This window comes from Hakea prostrata, chromosome 4 (assembly GCF_041222555.1).
Source record: "Hakea prostrata isolate BN-2017 chromosome 4, UWA_Hpros_2, whole genome shotgun sequence".
Lineage (NCBI taxonomy): Eukaryota > Viridiplantae > Streptophyta > Magnoliopsida > Proteales > Proteaceae > Hakea > Hakea prostrata.
This window is the reverse complement of record NC_142603.1, coordinates 6,332,706-6,353,444: the sequence shown is the minus strand read 5'-3', so window position 1 is coordinate 6,353,444 and position 20,739 is coordinate 6,332,706. Positions and strand designations below refer to the sequence as shown.

Genomic DNA, 20,739 nt, shown 5'->3' with positions numbered 1-20,739 from the left:
CTAAGATCTACCCAGAGCTTAACTCAAATGAAATCAAATTGTGAATTATGTGCTGGCCTTCTATTGGACAGGAGACAAGATGAGTAGGCCATAGGTGTGGTTGTAGTATTTTAATATTTCACCAATTCATCACATAATGATAGTTTGAGCTAAGATTAAATAAATTATGATAAGTAAACGTGTGGAAGGGAAAGCAGGAGTTGACCATGATGTTGAAATAGAACAGCCTGATTCCTCTTGTCTCATCTTGTTTCCTAATAAATAGGGTTCTAAATGAGGGATGACCAATCACTTTGCAAGCTAATTTGAACAGATATAGAGTAAGCTTTTTCCATCTTGTGACGAACAAATGGCTCCCTCTCCTTTCCGTTCTAAATTTTCACGTCATGCTCGTTCTAGCAGTGTGCCATCCATATCCCATCCTCTTACTCTTCAAGTTCAGGAGCAGCTGCACAGGGTAAGAGAGTCAGAAGCTTCCTCATCATCTTTGGCATTATCATCATTATCATTATCTTACAATTTGAGTGGCCTAAAAGATTTATACGATTGTGTCAACGACTTCCTCCATTTACCACAGACCCAACAAGCATTAGCCCAAGAACGAGGAGAGAAGTGGGTCGATGAAGTGTTAGATGGATCTCTCAGGTCGCTCGATGTGTGTGGCACAGCAAAGGATGCCCTTTCAGAGATGAAAGAACGTCTGACAGAGCTTCAATCTTCCTTCCGTAGAACAAGAGGGGAATTCGGTCTAACAAATGAAGCTGAAGCATACATCGCGTCCAGGAAGAAGGTTACTAAGAACATAAGAGAGTGCCTTGGAGATGTAAGAAAAGTACAAAAGCAGCATGTACTTTCCTCCCTCTTGGATAAAAACTACAACATTGTTGCCATTGTTGGTGTACTAAGAGAAGCGGAACTAATCACCCTTAACATGTTAGAGTCCCTCCTATCGTTCCTATCTGGACCAAAAGTGAGATCAAGGCCTAGTAGGCCTTGGGTTTCAAGAGTGATGAATAAGAAACCTGGGCTATGTGATGGGAATGAGATGGAGAGATGTGAATTTCAGAAGGTAGATGTCAAACTGAGGGCCCTCCTTGGCCACAAGACACATGACAGCCTTGGATTCTGGCACGCTGAAGCACAGAAGCAATTGGATAGATTGGAGCTCAGCATCTCGGATCTTGAGAATGGACTGGAATGCATTTTCCGAAGCTTGATTAAAACAAGAGTTGCCCTCCTCAATATACTCAACCAGTAGCACATAATTGTCTCCAGCCACTTCCAGCTTTTTCTTTTATTCTAGTGAGTTGCCTTGAAAATTCATACTGTACATGGAAAAGGAATAAATGTATACAAAATTTTATGATTAAATATATAAATCGGCTCATTAAATTTTTGAGAACATCTGCTCTCTTCAAATCTCCTATTTGATTGCTTCTAAATTTTGAAGCACATAATCAACCATTAAACAGTTCATACTTCTAACTGTAACATAAGAGCCATTGTCTATCAATCTATCATAACAGGGGCATCAGATGCCCTTTCACTATTAAGTATCAGCAGGCAAAATAATAAACACACAACAGTGAAACCATCTTATCTCAATAATTTAAACAGCCCTCCAGAAATCCAAATCCCGACTATGTGTATTACACACCAGTGAAACCATCCTATCTCGATAATTTAAACAGCCCTCCAGAAATCCAAATCCCGACTATGTATATTATAATCAGAGCACTGTTATGAAAAAAATCAATAACCAGAAGGGTGAAACAGACTTGGCATTTGGAGTTTCTTGCAAGTGTGATAGATATTTAGTCCTTATGGGATATGGATCTCATATAATGCCAGCTAGGAAAATTGTTCTTGTGTGAGTCCAAAATTGATTTTAAATATTTTCTTAGGCGTGGCACAACACAGAGGGCACTGGATTGCAAGATGGGTTTGGATCTGAAAGCATTCGTTAAAAAAAGTAATGAATGTACATGTTCCTAAAGGAATTCAACCTGTATACTTCCCTCTGTTTCTTCAATACCTATTGTTTTCCAAACCCCTCCCCAGTTCTTTATACCCATTAGACATTATCGTTTTAACTCAAACCATGGATTGACCAGTTAAGAGTACGGCTTATATCCAATCCACTGCATTTTCCTAATCAACATCAGAAGTCTAACACAACTATAAAAAATTGCATGTAAAATAGTGTCTCTCACTTCCTAAGAGGTTTACCATTCCATTTAAATCTCATCAATATAAGAAAAGAAGTTGAGAGAGAATTGAACAATTTGGTCTTTTAACAAGCTAGGAACAATTCCTATACCTCCTGGGTAATCAAACAATAAACTAGTGGAAGTATTGTTTTGGGCTGAACATGTTAATTCAGCACTGAAATACTGTTGTTGTAGTTGGATGACCTATTTCCATCACACAGAATTGAAATCCAAAAAAATTTCTTTTGAGGAAAATAATTCAATGCAGCAATTTAAAATTGAAAATTCCACATCTAGTCCTGTTGTTCAAGAAGACTAGTCTCCAACCATCCAATGCCAGCTGACAAAAGCACTCCTCAGCATAGGCTGTATCTTTGATCAATTGGGTTTTAAATGTACTGTGGCACTTTTATGGGCCTAAACTGTGGCTAATAAGCTTACATATGAGAATGGTTAGTTTTCTTCTTTAGTAGGTTTATTTTTAAGTTGTGTGGGGTTAGGTCACTCATTTCAGTAGTATTAGTTTAGTTAGGCTGGATTAGCATTCTAGCTGCACTATTTAAGTTCTCTAGTAATGTTAAGTTACCTGGTAGGTTAAGGATTCGGAATTGGGCCTTCATTTTTCTTAACATAGGACTCTATTTTTGAGGTATTTATATAACGCTATAGGGGCTGTAAGTTTTGAGCTCAAATATATGAGGTTTTTTTGCCAAAAACAGTCTAGGAGAGAAGCTTCATTATACTGTGAAGGAAACTATACTTCAGCTGAAACTTGCCATTCGAGTACAGAATGACATGGCAACATGCCCATGAAGCTTGTTGCAACTAAGCTGAGATCTTAAATATTAAAAAGACTACCAATGAAAGAGGCGTTGAGGGTTGATCAATAGACAGGGTCGTAAGTAGCACATTAGAACCATCAAAGTAATGACGAACACTCTAGTACTGCACTTTAGCAACAAACAGAAGCTTTTGAATGTTCTGTATTCTTCACAAACTGAAAAACACGTGATAAAAGTGGAATGCAACAATTGGGTGGGACTAGCCAAAGGAAAAGGAGGTGAATCGAAGAAATGCAGGCAAACTATTTGCATCCATCTCAGTCACCATGATCAGAACTGTCATCTTGGAATGATTGAGGATGCTGAATAGGAAATCCAATAGCTAAACCTGCACTCAAACAATTTACCTTCCATCTCTTTCCCAGTGATATCTACCCTCCCCCTGCTGACGCTCTCGGCTTTCAAGTCTAGTTTGCATTAACTCTTTTAGTTACAAGCTTGAGAGGAACCTATGTTCATTCTCCAATATCTTCAACAACCACACCATCCTCCCAGTTTATTTTCCAGATCGTAAACAGAGACACAGACAGCAGTCCCTCTTCTACGACAACACATCCAAAAACAGGGTATAACCAGCTCAGCTAAATCCATCTAGCTTTTCTTTTGTCATTCCAAAAGAAATGTCTAGGCCAAGCTGTAGCTGAAGAAATGACCACATATGTCTTCAATTGCATCCAAGAGACCCACTAAATTGCTGACGAGTGCATCAGGTGGCTTCTAAAGCTCTGAACTGCAACTACTGTTCTTCCACGAGTCATTCAGGGAAGAGAGATAGGATAGAGTGCAGCCTAACAGATCAAGCAAGACAGACAAATTCTAGAGGTAGCAGTAGACAGTCAGGTTCTTCACAGTAGAATCCGAACACCATTTATCCTAACTCAATCCTAAAGAGAAAGACTCCCAACCATGCATCTAATATATAGATGAAAACAAGGAAGAGACATGAAGAATCTCATTCTGAATTGGTGGGTATGTTAGGTAGTAGAACTTCCTACATCTTAACCGATGTCCTAGCAATGTTTTTTGCACATGCTACTCAGCCTAGCATGAAGTATATGAAATGCATTGCACAATGCCCATGCGTGGACACATGATTAACACGCACAAACCATTGGAAAGCTACCACTATGTCCCTCAAACGGGTGGCCAAGGCACATACTGTGTTGCCTAATCTGGCACTCAGAATCAAACTGGCCAGCTCTCAACAAAATAAGAAATCGAAATTAACCGAGTGTTCTGTAAGCCCATTAGGTATGGCATCATCTTCGTTTCGAACAACAATTATGGGAAACAAATGGAATCCCAACTGATCAGACTTCTATTTTAAAGTAGAAATAATGTTACTGCGATCTACATTATTGTCGCTGGGTAGTAACTCGCATTCTTGGATTTAACAAGCAAAAACAGGATCATTTATTTATTTATTTAAATTATTCAACCCATGTCGCAATATTAACGACAGTAGCAACAAGCACCATGAGGATTGCTTATAAGAAGCGTACCTCCGACAAGAAGAACCTTTGCCAGTGAGATCCAAAAGGAGAGCAAATGACCTGTTGAAGGAGACTTGGAGCGGCAGAAGGAGAGGTACCACGTGTTTCGCTTTCTTCCTTGCATCGATGTACATATATATACAGGAGAGGCTAACGAGCTATGGCATTCGGAGTCAATATCAGCTTGAGGTGTTAGGCTTCTTACTACAATTCTTTTGAAAGAAATTAAAATGGCTTCCTCCTGCGCAACTGCAAGCTCAAAGCACGCTAGATCCATCAGTTTGCCTTCTCGATGTCACCCACTCAACCAAAGAGTTGAGGAACAATTATGCAGATTAAGGTCTTCTTCAGAAGCCACCTCATCTTCACTGCATAAGAACTTAGGTTGCCTCTCAGACTTGTACGATTGCATCGACGAACTGACTCAGTTGTCGTACACTCAACAGGCCCTGGCCCAAACCCAACATTACTCATGGGTAGAAGATGTGTCCGATGCATCTCTGAGGATGGCGGATGCATGTTCTACCACCAGAGAAGCCCTGTCCTTGATGAAGGAACACCTGCAAGGACTTCAATCTGCCCTTCGGAGGAGAAAGGGAGGAGAAAATGGATTGGAAAAGGAAGTTGCCAGGTATCTCTCTTCCAGGAAGACGATGAACAAGGAGGTTCGCAACTGCCTCGCAAAGTTGAAGCGAACAGGCTCCATTGCCCTAGATGGAGAGCATCACGACGTTGTAGCTACCTTGAGCGTGCTCAAGGAAGTGGAAACCGTCACAGTGTCCACATTGGAAACCGTCTTTTCATTTATTTCAATTTCCAAGACTCGATCGAAGGCGAATGGATGGTCTTTGTTCTCCAGAACCCAGCGTATAGCCTGCGAGGAACATGCATTAGAGATGAACGAAGTGGAGAAGGTAGATATGGGATTATCAACCCTCGTGAATCACAAATCACGCAGAGGCAACGAAACCAAGCAAGTCCAAATCCAAGATGTGCAGCAATGGCTGGAAGATCTGGAAGAGACCGTCAAAGACCTGGAAGAAGGACTGCACTCCGTGTTCAGGCGTTTAATCAAAAGCAGGGTCTCGCTCCTCAACATCCTTAGTCGTTAGTTACCAAACACCGTCCTGGATCCGCACTTCTAGGGTTTATCTTTTAACCTTCCCCAAAGATGAAGTGGCCCCAGCCATCCAGAATCTGGATCATACATGTTCATAGCTGCACCATGCTTCTGTGTATACAATTTACAATACAAAATGATAAATACTAAGCTTATTTGGATCCTGAATTTATTGCTTCATACTGTTTTTCCCCTTTTCTTTTTTTTTAATATCATTTCTGAGACGGGCCAATTTAGAATTCAAGGTTTACGTAGAGCAGTGGAATTCTACTAATATGCTACGCTGAAGCGCTGATAGAAATCGGTCATGACTCAACCCATCTGGATCTCGATTTTGTTTCTTCAACCCAGAGAAAAGGAAGATGACAACTGAATGAAGTCTTGGAGATCAAGAAACCAAAAAATTCTAGTGTGACAATGGTTACTCCACATCCCAATTCGTCACAACCTCTCACTCACAGGACAAAAATCTCTAACCTTACCAGGAGAGTCTTTGTTTCACACGATCCTACTAACGCTTCGTCTTCAAAATGCCAACGTGCAACTCTCTTAACCGCACATCTTGTGGGACCAGGATTGTGATGTTCCGCAGAAAGTTTAGACCAAATAGGAAAAGATGATTGGATGATACGCATACACGCTACACCTTTCATCCCTTCCGGTGGATGAAATAAAAGGAGATTTATTAGAGAAGGGAAGAAGATCTAAAGAAGACTGGGGTGGTTTCGGTTTCGGGGGTTCTATCGATTGCAGTAGTCCATACTTTTCCTTCTTAACTGTGTAGAGCTTCAGATTCTTCTTCTGGCTAACCAAGCTTGGGTAAAGGATAAGGTAACAAAGGAAGCAAGTTGTAGGTGATGGCTTCAACCAGTAGCAGTACGAACGCTCTCCTGCCATCGACTTTCATGGCTACTCCACTCCATCTCTCCCCCAGAAACACTAACCGATACTTACCCCTATCTTCCTTTTCCTATAAAAGAAAGCTTTTGATCACTCGAAGCATCCAGCAAAGAAAACCCAATTCCAAAAATCTTATCAACGTGCCTTCCCAGGCCACTTTGGCTGCCGTAATCTTTTCATCAATTTCGCAAAGCATTCCTCCCGCCCTCGCTGTCGACAATTCTCCTCCACCGGTAATTGAAGTTGAAGCTTCAAAACCCAGTGCCTCCCCATCGTCTCCCTTCTCTCAGAACCTTATCCTCACTGCCCCAAAACCTCAAACCCAGTCCACTTCTGATCTCCCCGATGGTAGTCAATGGCGATACAGCGAATTTCTGAATGCTGTCAAGAAGGGCAAAGTCGAACGTGTTCGCTTCAGCAAAGATGGGAGTACTCTTCAGCTCTCCGCTGTTGACGGTCGCCGTGCCACCGTCACTGTTCCCAATGACCCTGACCTTATCGACATCCTTGCTATGAACGGCGTCGACATCTCCGTCTCCGAGGGGGACTCTGGCAATGGCCTCTTCAATTTCATTGGGAATCTGTTGTTTCCCTTCCTCGCCTTTGCTGGGTTGTTCTTCTTGTTCCGAAGAGCCCAAGGAGGCCCTGGTGGTCCTGGAGGGCTCGGCGGTCCCATGGATTTTGGCCGTTCCAAATCCAAATTCCAGGAAGTTCCGGAGACTGGAGTCACTTTCTCCGACGTCGCTGGTGCTGATCAGGCGAAACTGGAATTGCAGGAAGTCGTCGATTTCTTGAAGAATCCAGACAAATACACCGCTCTCGGAGCCAAAATCCCCAAAGGTTGTCTCTTGGTAGGACCTCCTGGTACCGGAAAGACACTCTTGGCCAGGGCCGTTGCAGGAGAAGCCGGTGTGCCTTTCTTCTCGTGCGCGGCGTCGGAATTCGTAGAGTTATTTGTGGGTGTTGGGGCGTCTAGGGTTCGGGATCTGTTCGAGAAGGCAAAGTCGAAGGCGCCCTGCATTGTGTTTATCGATGAAATTGACGCTGTGGGGAGGCAGCGTGGGGCTGGGCTCGGTGGTGGAAACGACGAAAGAGAGCAGACCATTAACCAGCTGCTGACGGAGATGGACGGCTTCTCTGGCAACAGTGGTGTAATTGTGCTTGCTGCTACCAACAGGCCTGACGTTCTCGATGCTGCTTTGCTAAGGCCAGGAAGGTTCGATCGCCAAGTCACCGTGGACAGACCTGATGTGGCTGGTAGAGTAAAAATCCTTCAGGTTAGTTTACAACGTCCCCTTCTATGGAATCTCTGTTTCCACTTCCTATAGTCACCATTATGTGAAGAAGGGAACGGAGAACTGGAATTTGAAGTTCGAATTTGCACTAATCTTAAATTGAAGGGAATTTAAACTATGAATTAGCCGGTGTATCTCTAAGATTGGCATCAGTTTCTCTCAAAAATGTAGTTATCCTCTTTAGGGAACAAAATCATGCAACAAGCAGGAATTATCTTAAACCTGTATGAGATGGGAACAAAAACATTTTGATTAAGAAATGATTAAGAAACAATTTTAAAAGCTAGAGACAGGAAATGCTATGCTGCTGATTGTAGATGGATTTCTTTTCCTTTCCACTGATGAGTGTGTCAATAAGATCTGAAAGCCAGAACTTTGGGAAGGAGATTGATAAATTCTACTAGAGATGCTATAGTCATCATGATTTGTTCCAGGGGTTGTGAGTTGTGATTGCTTCATTTCTATTAATCCTATTTACCAGCCAACACACTAAATATCTGCTAGTTCCCAGAAAGACAATCAAGTGAAATCCAACCATTCTAATCAAACTTTTAGGACAACATTTTTCTTGGATATGGTTTATGCTTCGAACAAGAAGCCCCATCCTGCTGAGTCCTTCCCAGTCTGGCTATGCGTTTTTGTCGTTCTCATATTTTTAGTCTGTGAACTTCCATCCAGTTCCAAAGTGAGGAGAGTATCTTGAGCGAAGTTTACATTCTTACTACTTTGTTATCTTCTTTGTGACAGGTGCACTCCAGAGGGAAAGCAATAGGAAAAGATGTAGATTTTGAGAAGATAGCAAGGAGAACCCCTGGTTTTACTGGAGCAGACTTGCAAAACCTTATGAATGAAGCAGCCATTCTTGCAGCCAGGCGTGACCTCAAGGAAATAAGCAAAGATGAGATATCAGATGCTTTGGAAAGAATAATTGCTGGGCCTGAGAAGAAGAATGCAGTAGTTTCAGAAGAGAAAAAGAAGTTGGTCGCTTACCATGGTATGCAACCAAGAATGCATCTTCTTTTATTTTGTAACAAGAAGTCTTGAGGAGCATCTGAATGGTTATACTAATTTCAAAATTTTGCAGAGGCTGGGCATGCTCTAGTTGGTGCACTTATGCCCGAGTACGATCCAGTTGCCAAGATCTCCATTATCCCTCGTGGCCAAGCTGGAGGACTTACCTTTTTTGCACCAAGTGAAGAGAGACTTGAATCTGGACTCTACAGCAGAAGCTACCTGGAGAATCAGATGGCTGTTGCACTAGGTGGAAGGTTTGTCATGCGCCTCTTCTCATGAAACCCCTTGAGTAGATTAAGATTTGGAAATGCAAGGTTCATCTGATTCCCCTCCCAAGGTCTATTGATTCATTGATTGAGGCCATGAAGTGCTATTCCTTCTGGCTTCAGCCTTCAGCCTTCAGCCATAGATATCCCTTAACCTCTTGTCTCTTCCACCTTTTTACAATAAGTAGTAGAGGAGGACAAGAAAGTCCAACGAGCGCCCAGGTCGACATGCAGGCAGAAATTGCCTACTACCCTGTATTTGATGGTATTCTGAATGTTTTCCTTTTTGGGTAACTTTTTGGATCAACCAAGTTGAGGTTTTTGGTTTTCTATGCCTACAGTCTGATACAACTGAATCTAGTTCACTGATTTACTTGCTGTCATTGACAATTCAGGGTGGCTGAAGAAGTCATATTTGGGCAAGAAAATGTTACAACTGGAGCATCAAACGATTTCATGCAGGTTTCAAGAGTGGCAAGGCAGATGGTAGAGAGATTTGGCTTCAGCAGAAAGATTGGCCAGGTTGCCATTGGTGGACCTGGTGGTAATCCCTTCCTTGGTCAGCAGGTAGGAGGGCTCCTCCCTTTCCTATTCCTCCCCCCCCCCCCCCCCAAGACCCGCTGCTGCTATGGCAGAAGTATTCTAATTCGACAGCAGCCACATGGAAGAAATGCCTGTTTTATTTTATTTTATTATCTTTATAAAATGATGTTTGCTTCGGTTCTTTGATTTTGCAGATGTCTTCCCAAAAGGACTACTCCATGGCGACTGCAGATGTGGTAGACGCAGAAGTGAGAGAGCTGGTGGAAAAGGCATATACAAGGGCCAAACAGATCATAACAACCCACATTGACATCCTTCACAAGCTTGCGCAGCTTCTCATGGAGAAGGAAAGTGTGGATGGGGAAGAGTTCATGAGCTTATTTATTGATGGCAAGGCCGAGCTATATGTTGCATAAATTTACCAATCGCATAGTCTTGTAGAAAAATCCTGTTGTATTATATATTCCATGATATACACATATTCTTAAACCAGACAAATGCCTTACAAACAAAAATTCACAATTGGAGAAAAGAGCACATGCATTGATACAAGAAGAAAAGAAAGGTTTGTTTTCCCGCTATAATACATTCTTCGTTTGAGTAGCCAAATCCCCAGCTCGCTTCACTCAAAGCTCAGCTCAATGTGTTGTCAATAACAATGGATGGGTGGGTGGTTGTAAATTGCTGTCATAGTGGGTAACCTTTGAGAGTTTTCTCAGGATCCTTTCCCGCCTTTTTGCCGCTTTTCTTCTAGTCCCGCCGCTTCATTCAACATGTCAGCAGCATCTTTGTGCATGTCAAGCTTAGCAAGCGCCACAGCCTGCATGTAGAAGGCCGTAGGCCAATCTGGATAAACACACTGTGCTTGCATTGCATCTCTGAGGGCAGCATCAGGTTGATCACACATGAGATGGCAGAGGCTTCGTCGTGCATAAACAGTAGGTGAAACCATTGTTCCCACATCTATGAACTGTACAAATGGCACACAAAAAAAAAAACCTTTTGTTAATCCACTCAGCAGATTATTTTGGCCCGGTCAAATTTGAAAACAACAAAGCTATCTTATTAATTTTCTTTTGCCTCATTGTTCAGTTCTCTCTCGACTTGTAAAGATTAAAGCATCTACTATGGCAGATTAACAACCTGAACCAGTTTTACAGAAAATCGATGGCAACACATCCTTGACCAAAAAGAGAAGCATACCTGAGAATAACAATCTATGGCAGTCTTAAAATCTTTGTCGCGGAATGCAAAATCCCCACGCTTCCTTGCTTCCAGCATGTCTCGCATTAGTTGTGTCCATTCTTGGAATGATAACTGAGCAATAACCACAAAAGCACGAATCACTTGCACAATCTTATATATATATATATAAATCTGCTAAATACTTTCACCAATAGTAAGGGTCACTTACCTCATTGGTTCCTTCATCATCTCTGTAGTGTGCCGTCACCAAAATCTGGTGGATAGCTGTGAGGTCCATTCGTGAACATGCCTCACCCATTGGAGAGAGAGGACGCTGTGGGGTAGCTGGAGCTTCCTCATGCTTTGGAGTTCCAAGCATCACGTAAGAAGGAACCTGAATGCCAAAATTCCTAATCAGGCACCAAATCAAAAGGCAGGCCTCATCTAATGAAAACACCTAGCACATGGCAAGCAGAACAGGCAAATTTTGATTGGGAGGAGGTATAAGCCATAGTAGCAGCCTAAATTCCATCATTGTAATGGACAAGTGCATAATCCTGCCTAAGCGGCAGAGTTTACATTTAACAATGATAGGTACCCAAAAAAGGCCCCAAGGTAATGTACTCATCTTAAACCAGTGAGATCAGCCAATGATAAATTAAAAACGGGAAAACTAGCAAAAGGGTAAGAATCAGGTTAGAACTTAGAAGTAAATTAAATAGCTCAACCACACCAAACCTTGTGCGCATAAAAATCTGGTTGAATTTCTCATCGGTCAACAAAATGCCGACGAAAGATTATTAAATCTGAGGGCCAGATTCAGAAATAACTAACCCATATGGAATAGGAAACTAGAAATCCATGACTGAAAAGAAATCACTTGTGTGATTTAAAGGATTATGATTGGATCCAATCAATTAACTAGTGGATGAATGAACGGCACACAGCCTGGTTAGTAATATGACACCAAACCTTATAATTATATTAGAAAATAATGATTTTGAGGAATTGACTATAAGTAGGAACTCAACAACAACCACAAGCCTAATCCTGACTAAATAGGGACTTCTATACATGAATCCTTCTGCCTTCCAATCAGCTCTATTTGAGGTCATACTAGACGCAAGACCTAAGTTATGCATATCCTTTCTCACCAATTCTCTCAAGATTATCCTAGGTCTGCCCCTAGTTCTTCTAATTCCTTCAATCTAGATTAAATCAATTCTCCCAATCTAGATTAAATCACATCTCCGTGCTAGAGCATTCAAAGGCTTTCATCGAATGTGACCATGCCACCTCAATTAACGTTCTCGTAGGTTATCATTTATTGGAGCTACTCCCAAACCAGCTCTAATATGATCATTTTTTTACATTATCCTTCTTAGTTTGACACTCATTCATCTTAGCATCCTTATTTCTGCTACATAGGGTTTATCTAAATAATGCTAATTACCCGACCAACACTCCATGCCACACATCAAAGCTGGTTGTATACAGACCTATAGAATTTCCCTTTTGAGTTTTAAAGGAATGTCAATCACACAAGACCCCTGACACAACTCTCCACTTCATCCACCCTATTTTAATTTTTTGAGAAACCAAGAATATATTTTATTTTCAAATTGACTATAAGTAGCAAAAGCAGAAATATAGTTAATTTGAAAATTGAGAAGAGCAGAATTGAGTTTCAAGGAGATCATATCAATAGCAACATTATTCAACCCAATCCCAGAGGAAAACAAAATGAACAAATTGTTACTGAAACCAAGGACAACATATCCAATGCTCAGAAATTTTAGACGTATCATCATTACACATGTTAGTACAGAAAATATGAGCACACTTGGTAAAGAGGTAGCAGTCAGACAAAAAATCAAATTGGACAATCTAAAGGCACCGCTGGGGACAAAAAACAGGCAAAGTAAGACATTGGAGAAATGACAGAAAGAATCACATATCACATGTATCAACATTCCCAATACAAAATTTCACAAAAAATATGTATTACTGCGCCATAATCCCTAGAGACATGATAAAAGATTTGGTCAATACTACCATATACAATTTAGAACTATTCCCCAGGTCCCGAAACCTCAACCAAATAATGCCAAAGATATCTCGCAAGACCTCGGTTAGGGTAAAAAATCCAACCAACTTGGCAAGATCTCAAGCCAACTCTCTTTTTTGAGTTGGTGAGATAGGCCTCGAGATCAAGTTCTTGAACCATAGGGGTTTCAGACAACCTTTGATCCAGGGAACTGGGCCATGACTGAATTCCCTGATAAGCTAATACGTTGACATGCATCATTCTCCAATCAGTGCATCAAGGTTGCTATCAGTAGAAATTATACAATACTAGGGATTCTCAGTAGTCAAGTGCTTGTACCAGAACCAGTAACAACATATAAAACAGATAAATGAGAACACAGACAAACATATACAAAGCATATAAGCAGAAATGGAGAATCTGGAGAATCTCAACAATAAAAGCTAGTAAGCTTCAATAAAAGAACTCACATCAGGTTTTGTATTCAGCGGCGCAAGTGTTGCAACAAGGCTTTTTGGATCAGGTCGCTCCCGAGGTTCATATTGCAAACAACGAGAAGCAAGCCCAACAACCAGAGTCGCATCTTCTGTTGAGAATTTTCCTTCCAAGTGGGAATCCATTAAGAGCAGGATGTTTTTGCCACGAATCATGTCAAGAGCCTGCATACATGAATGGAAGATCGATGAACAAAGCAAACTTGATTCAAACTACCATTGAGGAGATGCAAGATAAGGTGTCCAACTCTAACATAATTGGTTGACATCATTTGACAATTAAAGCCATGATAGACAAGTAAAGAGCCAAGACATATCTCCATAGTCAAGTTTAGCTCAAAACAGTAGAACTGCAGTAAAAGTGATTATATAAAGATAAACTTACAGAAATACCAATATATACCATGAAAAGGAAATAAAAATCTTCAAATTACATCAACTAAAAAGTCATTTTTAATCACTTCTTGTACTTCTTTTGTGCTTTTCTTTGGATGAATAAATAATTAAATTAAAGCAACAAGCACTACAAAGTAAGGCACACAAAGGGAGCCCAAAGCTCAAGAGGGGGAAATAAAAGAGGAACTAAGGCCCTAGAAACTAACAATTAACCTATTTCTGGGGGAGTCAATAACAAGGGGATGGGGGAGAGAAAGCAATCTAGAGGAAACATAAAAATAGATGGCACTCCAAATCATGTCTAAAGAGCGAGATTTGGAAGTACATCTTTTGAGGTTGCGCTCCCACCAGATGTGATGGATAGTGGCACCAAAAACTAGCTTGCCAAGGCGATCACAAATGGAGTGACCAGCAAAATTTCTCAAGATCCAAGTCCAATCAAACCAGCCTTCATCTATTTTTGTGTTTTCCTCCTTAAGAATGGATTACAAAGAACCTAGCTCCAGGAAAAATCTTCCCAAAAAAGCTTGGTGCTGGTTCGATCTTCAAAAAACTAGGACCAAGGTATATTTTTTTGATCAAAGGTTGAATCGATCATCAGAAGAAGAATTAGACCAAAAATTAGAATACATTCTAGGAAAATGAAACTTCCATGGAAGAGAAGCAACAATTGAAGAACTCGTAGCAGCTCACACAATGAAATTGATTGTAATAGAACAAAGAAGAAACTACAAAAAGAAAAGAAGGATAGTATTGGACGGGATTGGACGAGTATCCCATTGTCCCTTGGGTTTCTCACCTTACCCTATAATAAAAGCACAAAGCTGTCTTTTTCCCCTCAATCTCATAACTCAAATTCATGTACAAGACTGTAGTCCTTATAAACTTTACATTGAAGACTCATCAATGGACTCAAATGAAAGGCCTAATACTTATCCTTAACTAATATGGAGACAAACTGACTAGGAAATTGAATTCATGAGAGGAACTAAACTCATTAAGTAAATCCCATTTTCCAACTTTCCAGCCATATTCTAGGGTTAACAAATTGGTCGATAACAAAGTGAACCCATAGCATCAAAAATCTGACACCTACATAGCCCAATCCAAAGCCTATTTTCAATAAGGGCATTCATATGATTTATCTGCGTCAACACCACATGGTATGGAAGTGTCAATTGATAGTGATGTTACCTTGTTATAATTACTTCACTATATTTTCCTTTAAAAAAAAAAAGAAAAGGAAATAAAAAAAGGAGCCTTATTTTTAGTTTTTTTACGTGTAGTCAGACATGTTCATACAGAGAGTCTGGGACCACCAATATTTTTGGCCCCTAATCATCAGGTCTCAACCATAATAAGAAAAAGGGAATTTTCCTAATTGAACTGTACTGTACCATCAAGAATTTTTTAAGTACGGTGTATAATATCAACACTGTCCCTCCTAACAAGTGCAAACAAAGGAAGAAAAAAACAAATTGGTAAGACTCTCAGTGCAACCAACCATGATTGCACAGAGCAGAACCCTTAGAAAGCAGATATGGTTTGAATGAATAGTAAAGTAGAAGTCTTACATGGGTTGGAGGGATGTGTTTCCCACTCAGAAGATCCAAGAGGACAGTACCAAAGCTGAAGATGACACTTTCAGCAGTGACCCTTCCTGAAGAGATTCATATTTTTGATGATTGCAGAAAGTATTAGTAGATATCAGCTACGGTAACAGAAGAGATGATATAGACTAAGAAACACTAATCTGCATTATGGTTGGATTAAGTAACATCACTAATTAAAGTATCTTTCTGAACAACATAATGAAGATTGAGACAATTTATATATTCACAACTCAGTGCTACATAAAGTACAATCATCAGACCACAGAAAATATTAATTCTTGTGGAAGAATTTCATCATCTCTTTTTAAATAACCTACAACACAACTAAAGCCATGAAAGAGACAGCTGTAAAGAAATATATTGCTATAACAGAATGTAGTACTCTACACCAGAAAGAACATTGAAACGACAAATAACCAGCGTATTATAGTTCCCAAGCTCACAAGAGCATGCTTTTATTTTCCCACCTTTTATTTTAAAAAGCTATATGCATATATAGGAAGAAGGGTTATGGGACACAAATAAAAGTGCTGCAATCAGATATTAATAGAAAATGACAGTAAAAATAAATTATTTATAGAAAATCATTCAGAAACTTGCAACATTAGTACTAGAAAAACCTAATGAAGTCATGAGTGGAGAAAAATTAACAAGAGATTCAGTCAACAACTTCTCTTTTCAGGTAAAAGGCCAATTTTATTAAAGAAGGGAAAAGAGAATATAGTATAGGGTAGAAGAAAGAAAACCTACTTATCAAGAAAGTACTTGATAACGCACCTACTGACTTGGGATTACCCCATCCTAACCCATCGTCATACTTCACAATCAGGGTTAACAAAACCTGACCTTGGCCACTCAGATGCATCCTTTTCCATCTCCAGTTTAACCAAATGTGGCCATTCCTGAATAACCTAAGAAGGTTGCTCTTTCGCTGCTGACGACACCAAAAAATCAGCTACCATGATAGTTTCACAATGACAGTGACTAATTCTCCAAACAATATTGCCAACGTAATGTTTTAAAACCAGCCACCTCTAATTTATAAACAATGGCATTCGGTTCTTGTTTGACCGAGCAACCACTGCTACTGAATCGAAATCAACCCATAACTTTCCAATTTTTCTCAATCTTGCAAATTTGATCCCTCTCACCAGATCCTCGAATTCCGTTCAGAATTCACTTTCATGCCTAACAATGCTCTAAAATGACACACTATTCTTGCCGATTCATCTCTAGTTAAACCACCAGCTCCTGCAATTCCTGGATTACCCAAGGAACAGACATCAGGCATTTAACTTACACTGCCCATTACTTGGATGCATCCACCTGACTTCTATCGGGTCATCACTCCACTAGCTTTAAGCCTTTAACCCATAACCCAATACTTTTGGTTGTCATTAGGTTTGATTGGGAAATCGGTTTTCCACTTCCACGATAAAACTCACTTGCTAAATCCCGCTGGACTGCTTTAAGTACCAGATCCCATGATTGCTTCTTCCCATCATATCTTCAGAGGTTTCTTCTAACCGTATATAGTATAGAATCAGACATAGCCCTTCAACTTTAAATACATGGAAAATTACAGATATTAGATTTTCTACCCAGTGTCCTATGTTGATCTTGAGATCTCTGAGTTCAAGCTTTAAGCACTAGATCTCATTTCTCCTCCTTTTCTCCTCCTTCCCAACCAACAGTAGATACCATATGAATGAGACACATTACCGAAAGACTTAACTAGTTGCATGTGTCATGAACTGCTTCACAAGAGTATCAAAGCTGCTGTTCAGCATTCATGGCAAATAAAGATGCACCAGAAGGCTGGGAATAAATCTAATACAAAAGTACCTGTATTATAACAAAAATCACTGCACACGTACCCTTCTCCTTGCCCTATACTTGGTTTTAAATCTACAGAGGCCATCTGTTGTTCCACTTTGTTGTATTATTGTGTCATACTGCCATTTTTTTATCAGAATTTGTGAAGAGAATCACTATTATAAGTCATCTTTTTAGTCCACAAATCATCTTATATAATTTAATTTGTCTCAGTAGCACCAAAAGTGTAGGGAAGCAAGAATAACATAGAACCAGAAAAGAAGCAGATACCATTTCTTAAATACTCTGGCGGGGTGTACGCAAGATTTGTGCTATAACTTTTCCCATCCCTGCTATTTTTCATAAGGCCGAAACAGGAAAGCCGTGGATCCCCATCCTACAAGAACAGATGCATCATAAGGATACAAGTTACTACTCCTTGAGTACCATAACACAACAAAAAAGAGAAAAGATGAATGCAGTAATGATGAAGTAACACACCTCATCAAAAAGGACCCTATAAGCATTCAGGTCATGGTATAGTGGTCGCCCTTCTGTACTACAATAATCCAAGGCTTCAGCAATATATAAAGCAACTCGTAAACGCATTGCCCACTCGATGGTTTGATTTTCCCCTGCCAAGAAATAAAAAATTTGAAAACCAGGGTCACATAATTCACAAGGGCTGAACTTCCAACAAGCTAGTTTAGCACGTTGGTTAATCAATGACCATATATCCAAAGCAAACTGAGTCACCATACATGCATAAATTTCGAATGGAAGAGGTTTGAAGCCAAGGAAAGGAAATCAAGGAATTGCCCCCTTCACTTTAATGACAATATGTTGGATCAAGTGAAGAACTATTTGGCAACATAAGCTAATAAAAATAATTTTTAAGTAATAACAATGATAATATAGCGAGCAACCACGAAATTCAACATAAGGCTCCCTCCTGTTAATTAGGGACGAACATACGTATTCAGGCATTAGCTAATCAACTAAACAAGACTAATGGATTCCAAGCTACAATGAAATCAATGACAGCTATCAGGGAAATTCAAGAAGAGGCGATGGAGAGTGAAGCTTTAAAACGGAAATGTTAAGTCAATTGAGACATATAAGGGGAAGTAACAAGAGCAATGTGGAAACTAAGAAATGAAAGATATAAAAACAGATAACTGCACATACAGTGAAATAGATGTTTAGCAAGGGTATCGTTAGGCATGTACTCAGCAACAAGTAACCTCTCATCGCCATCACAGCAGTAACCGATCAAATTCGCAAGCCTTCGATGTCGCAACTTTCCAACGCCCCAAGCTTCCTCCTAAAACCCACCGGGAAGGAAGAGAAAAAGGATCTGAGTCGAGTAAAAGAGGGGAGGGAAAACACCCAAAAACCAAAGGAGTAATGAAGAAACAAGATGGGAGTTGAGAGAAGCAGAGAATTAGAAAACCCAAATGGCAAATGACTGAAATGAGAGAGGGATGCAATACAGCAAACTGCTTGGGATCGGGCCAGGCGAATTTGGTGAATTTCTTGACAGCGATCCATCGGCGATTCTGAAGACGACCCTTGTAGACTAGATTGGGGGCTTTCTCCCCGCTCTCGGAAACGATAAACTCCGAGCTGAAGTTGTTGGTGGCGGCTTTAAGGTCGGACAGTGAAAACTCGGAGAAAGAAGGAACTCCAACAGCAACAACAGTAGGGTCCGAATCACCAGCTTGAGGTGGGTGCTTCAACGGTGGAATTTGGCTATGATGTTGTTTGTGATGTTGTTGTACCTTGTCTTTATCTGTTCGAGCCTTCCTTCTTAAGAGCGATAAGAGCGATGATTCACAGCAACCCATGACTTACCTATTATTCCCTCGTCACACGCTCACCTCACTTCTCAGTTCGATTGAGAAAGCGCTCGAATCATTAAGAAGAAGAAGAAGAACAAACAAGAAGAAGAAGAAGAAGAAATCTAATCTGGGTATTTCTCCTCTTTGGGTAGCTCTGCTTGGTGTCTATATACCTCGGCTGCTTGTGTACGTGAGAGACTATGCGCGTGTGAAAGCAAGACAGAGAGAGAAAGAGCCGAATAAGCAAAAACGGACAGAGATATCTTAATCATCACTTGCCGCATAAATTGGGAACTCTCTCATTCTCTCTCTTCTTCCACGGTTCCACCTTTCTTTCTTTGTTTCCACACTGGCACTTCTGGTTCCATTTATATTTTCTTAACCTTCCACACCCATTTCTTATTTGTTTTATTATTATCTTCGAATAGTTTTCCGCTGATGCAAATCATATTAATCTTATTATATGGTAATTTAATGTGAATGAACTCGAATTTTCGTTCTAGTATTTGGATTCCAAATTGTATTTAATAATATCTAAAGCTAAGGTGTCTAGACTCCAAATCTCTCCATTACCTCGTTCAAAGCCTCAAATTTGTTTGGTTGTTTAAGAAGATAACTCATAATTTTATTTCCTCAATTAGCAGACTCTTCTTGACCGGTTAGGCAGTTTTAGTAAATTTCATTGTCACCATATTACATATATATAGTAGCTAACATGTTCGATATAATCCAAGGTTTCATTAATCAAAATTAAAAAAATGGAATTAGTCAATGACGATTTTGATAAAGATCAGTCAAAAACGTTCCTGAATAATTAAATCAACAAAACTTCTAACTTTAGAACATTTATACAATGTCTAATCTATAGTTGAATTTCTGAAAATTTTAACTTCTAACAAAAACGTGAGTGTATTTAAATTAGCATATGCAACGGGATGAAGATCATTGTTGGTCTAAATTCTATTAATGAGAGATAAAGAAAGACCAACGTGTTTTGTAATTATATTGACAACTTAGATATCAAGTTATTAATGAATTGGATTTTGCCACAAATGAAAAAAATATTAATGAATTTAAATAGAAAAATTGTGACAAGAGAATGAAAAAATTGTAATTGTAAAGTACAACTTGCATTTTTTTTAATTAAATTTTTCTTTAAAAACTAACATAAAACAATAGAAATAAGAATATTAGGGTACAAATCAGCTTAACTTATCAAAAGATGAAACAAAGAAAACCTATGTTTAGAATAGACCGTTCATAAAAAGATAAAAATGGAGTTTGGACCATTTATGAGGTATCTTGCTTGGGAGAAATGAGATCCGCTTCTCCCTCGTTATAGAACGACATAGGCATCTTCTTTTATGCACTGTCATGGACTCACGGGTGACTTTTCTCCTTTGTCTTATTTTCTTTTTTTCACATCATTTAGGAATTTAATGTTGCTTTCTTTACCTTACCTTATGTACTTTCTTCATTAAAAAAAATGAAAAATAAATAAAAAAAACAAAAAGGAATTATTGAATGGGTTGGGTTAAAAACCATTTCCCAAAATTAGTCATAAACTAAATAATCCATACTCAATTCCTTGAATTGAAATTTTTCTTTTTTGGGTAAATATCTTGAATTAAAATCCTCAACAGAACAATAATTGAATATAACCCT

General features: G+C 39.6%; 4 protein-coding genes across 4 annotated transcripts; 3 read left to right on the top strand and 1 right to left on the bottom strand.

Moving 5' to 3' along the window:
• Positions 1-349: 349 nt before the first annotated feature.
• LOC149017402 (uncharacterized) lies at positions 350-1,258 on the top strand. The gene has a single exon (XM_089152948.1). The coding sequence runs from the start codon at positions 350-352 to the stop codon at positions 1,256-1,258; it is 909 nt and encodes a 302-aa protein (XP_089009074.1).
• A 3,490-nt stretch (positions 1,259-4,748) lies between these two features.
• Positions 4,749-5,666, top strand: LOC149017401 (uncharacterized). Its single transcript, XM_089152947.1, has one exon. It carries the CDS (start codon positions 4,776-4,778, stop codon positions 5,655-5,657), a length of 882 nt encoding a protein of 293 aa, XP_089009073.1. The 5' UTR covers positions 4,749-4,775; the 3' UTR covers positions 5,658-5,666.
• A 693-nt stretch (positions 5,667-6,359) lies between these two features.
• LOC149017400 (ATP-dependent zinc metalloprotease FTSH, chloroplastic) lies at positions 6,360-10,656 on the top strand. The gene is made up of 5 exons (XM_089151755.1): positions 6,360-7,842; positions 8,608-8,854; positions 8,945-9,128; positions 9,536-9,707; positions 9,878-10,656. Exons 1-5 carry the CDS (start codon positions 6,523-6,525, stop codon positions 10,097-10,099), a joined length of 2,145 nt encoding a protein of 714 aa, XP_089007881.1. The 5' UTR covers positions 6,360-6,522; the 3' UTR covers positions 10,100-10,656.
• Positions 10,399-19,396, bottom strand: LOC149017399 (serine/threonine-protein kinase BSK1-like). The gene is made up of 9 exons (XM_089151756.1): positions 18,727-19,396; positions 18,422-18,557; positions 17,735-17,868; positions 17,525-17,630; positions 15,380-15,465; positions 13,386-13,574; positions 11,098-11,262; positions 10,887-11,000; positions 10,399-10,653 (listed from the first exon to the last, which is right to left on the bottom strand). Exons 1-9 carry the CDS (start codon positions 19,078-19,080, stop codon positions 10,399-10,401), a joined length of 1,539 nt encoding a protein of 512 aa, XP_089007882.1. The 5' UTR covers positions 19,081-19,396.
• Between the last annotated feature and the right edge of the window lie 1,343 nt (positions 19,397-20,739).

Excerpts from the sequence above, each read along its gene's own strand:
- LOC149017402 (XM_089152948.1), top strand. The coding sequence starts at position 350 with ATGGCTCCCTCTCCTTTCCGTTCTAAATTTTCACGTCATGCTCGTTCT.
- LOC149017401 (XM_089152947.1), top strand. The coding sequence starts at position 4,776 with ATGGCTTCCTCCTGCGCAACTGCAAGCTCAAAGCACGCTAGATCCATC.
- LOC149017400 (XM_089151755.1), top strand. The coding sequence starts at position 6,523 with ATGGCTTCAACCAGTAGCAGTACGAACGCTCTCCTGCCATCGACTTTC. Across the intron at positions 8,855-8,944 it reads GAAGTTGGTCGCTTACCATG|AGGCTGGGCATGCTCTAGTT; the intron begins GTATGCAACCAA and ends AAAATTTTGCAG. Across the intron at positions 9,129-9,535 it reads GCTGTTGCACTAGGTGGAAG|GGTGGCTGAAGAAGTCATAT; the intron begins GTTTGTCATGCG and ends TTGACAATTCAG.
- LOC149017399 (XM_089151756.1), bottom strand. The coding sequence starts at position 19,080 with ATGGGTTGCTGTGAATCATCGCTCTTATCGCTCTTAAGAAGGAAGGCT. Across the intron at positions 13,575-15,379 it reads AACACATCCCTCCAACCCAT|GCTCTTGACATGATTCGTGG; the intron begins GTAAGACTTCTA and ends TCATGTATGCAG. Across the intron at positions 10,654-10,886 it reads CCATAGATTGTTATTCTCAG|TTCATAGATGTGGGAACAAT; the intron begins GTATGCTTCTCT and ends CCATTTGTACAG.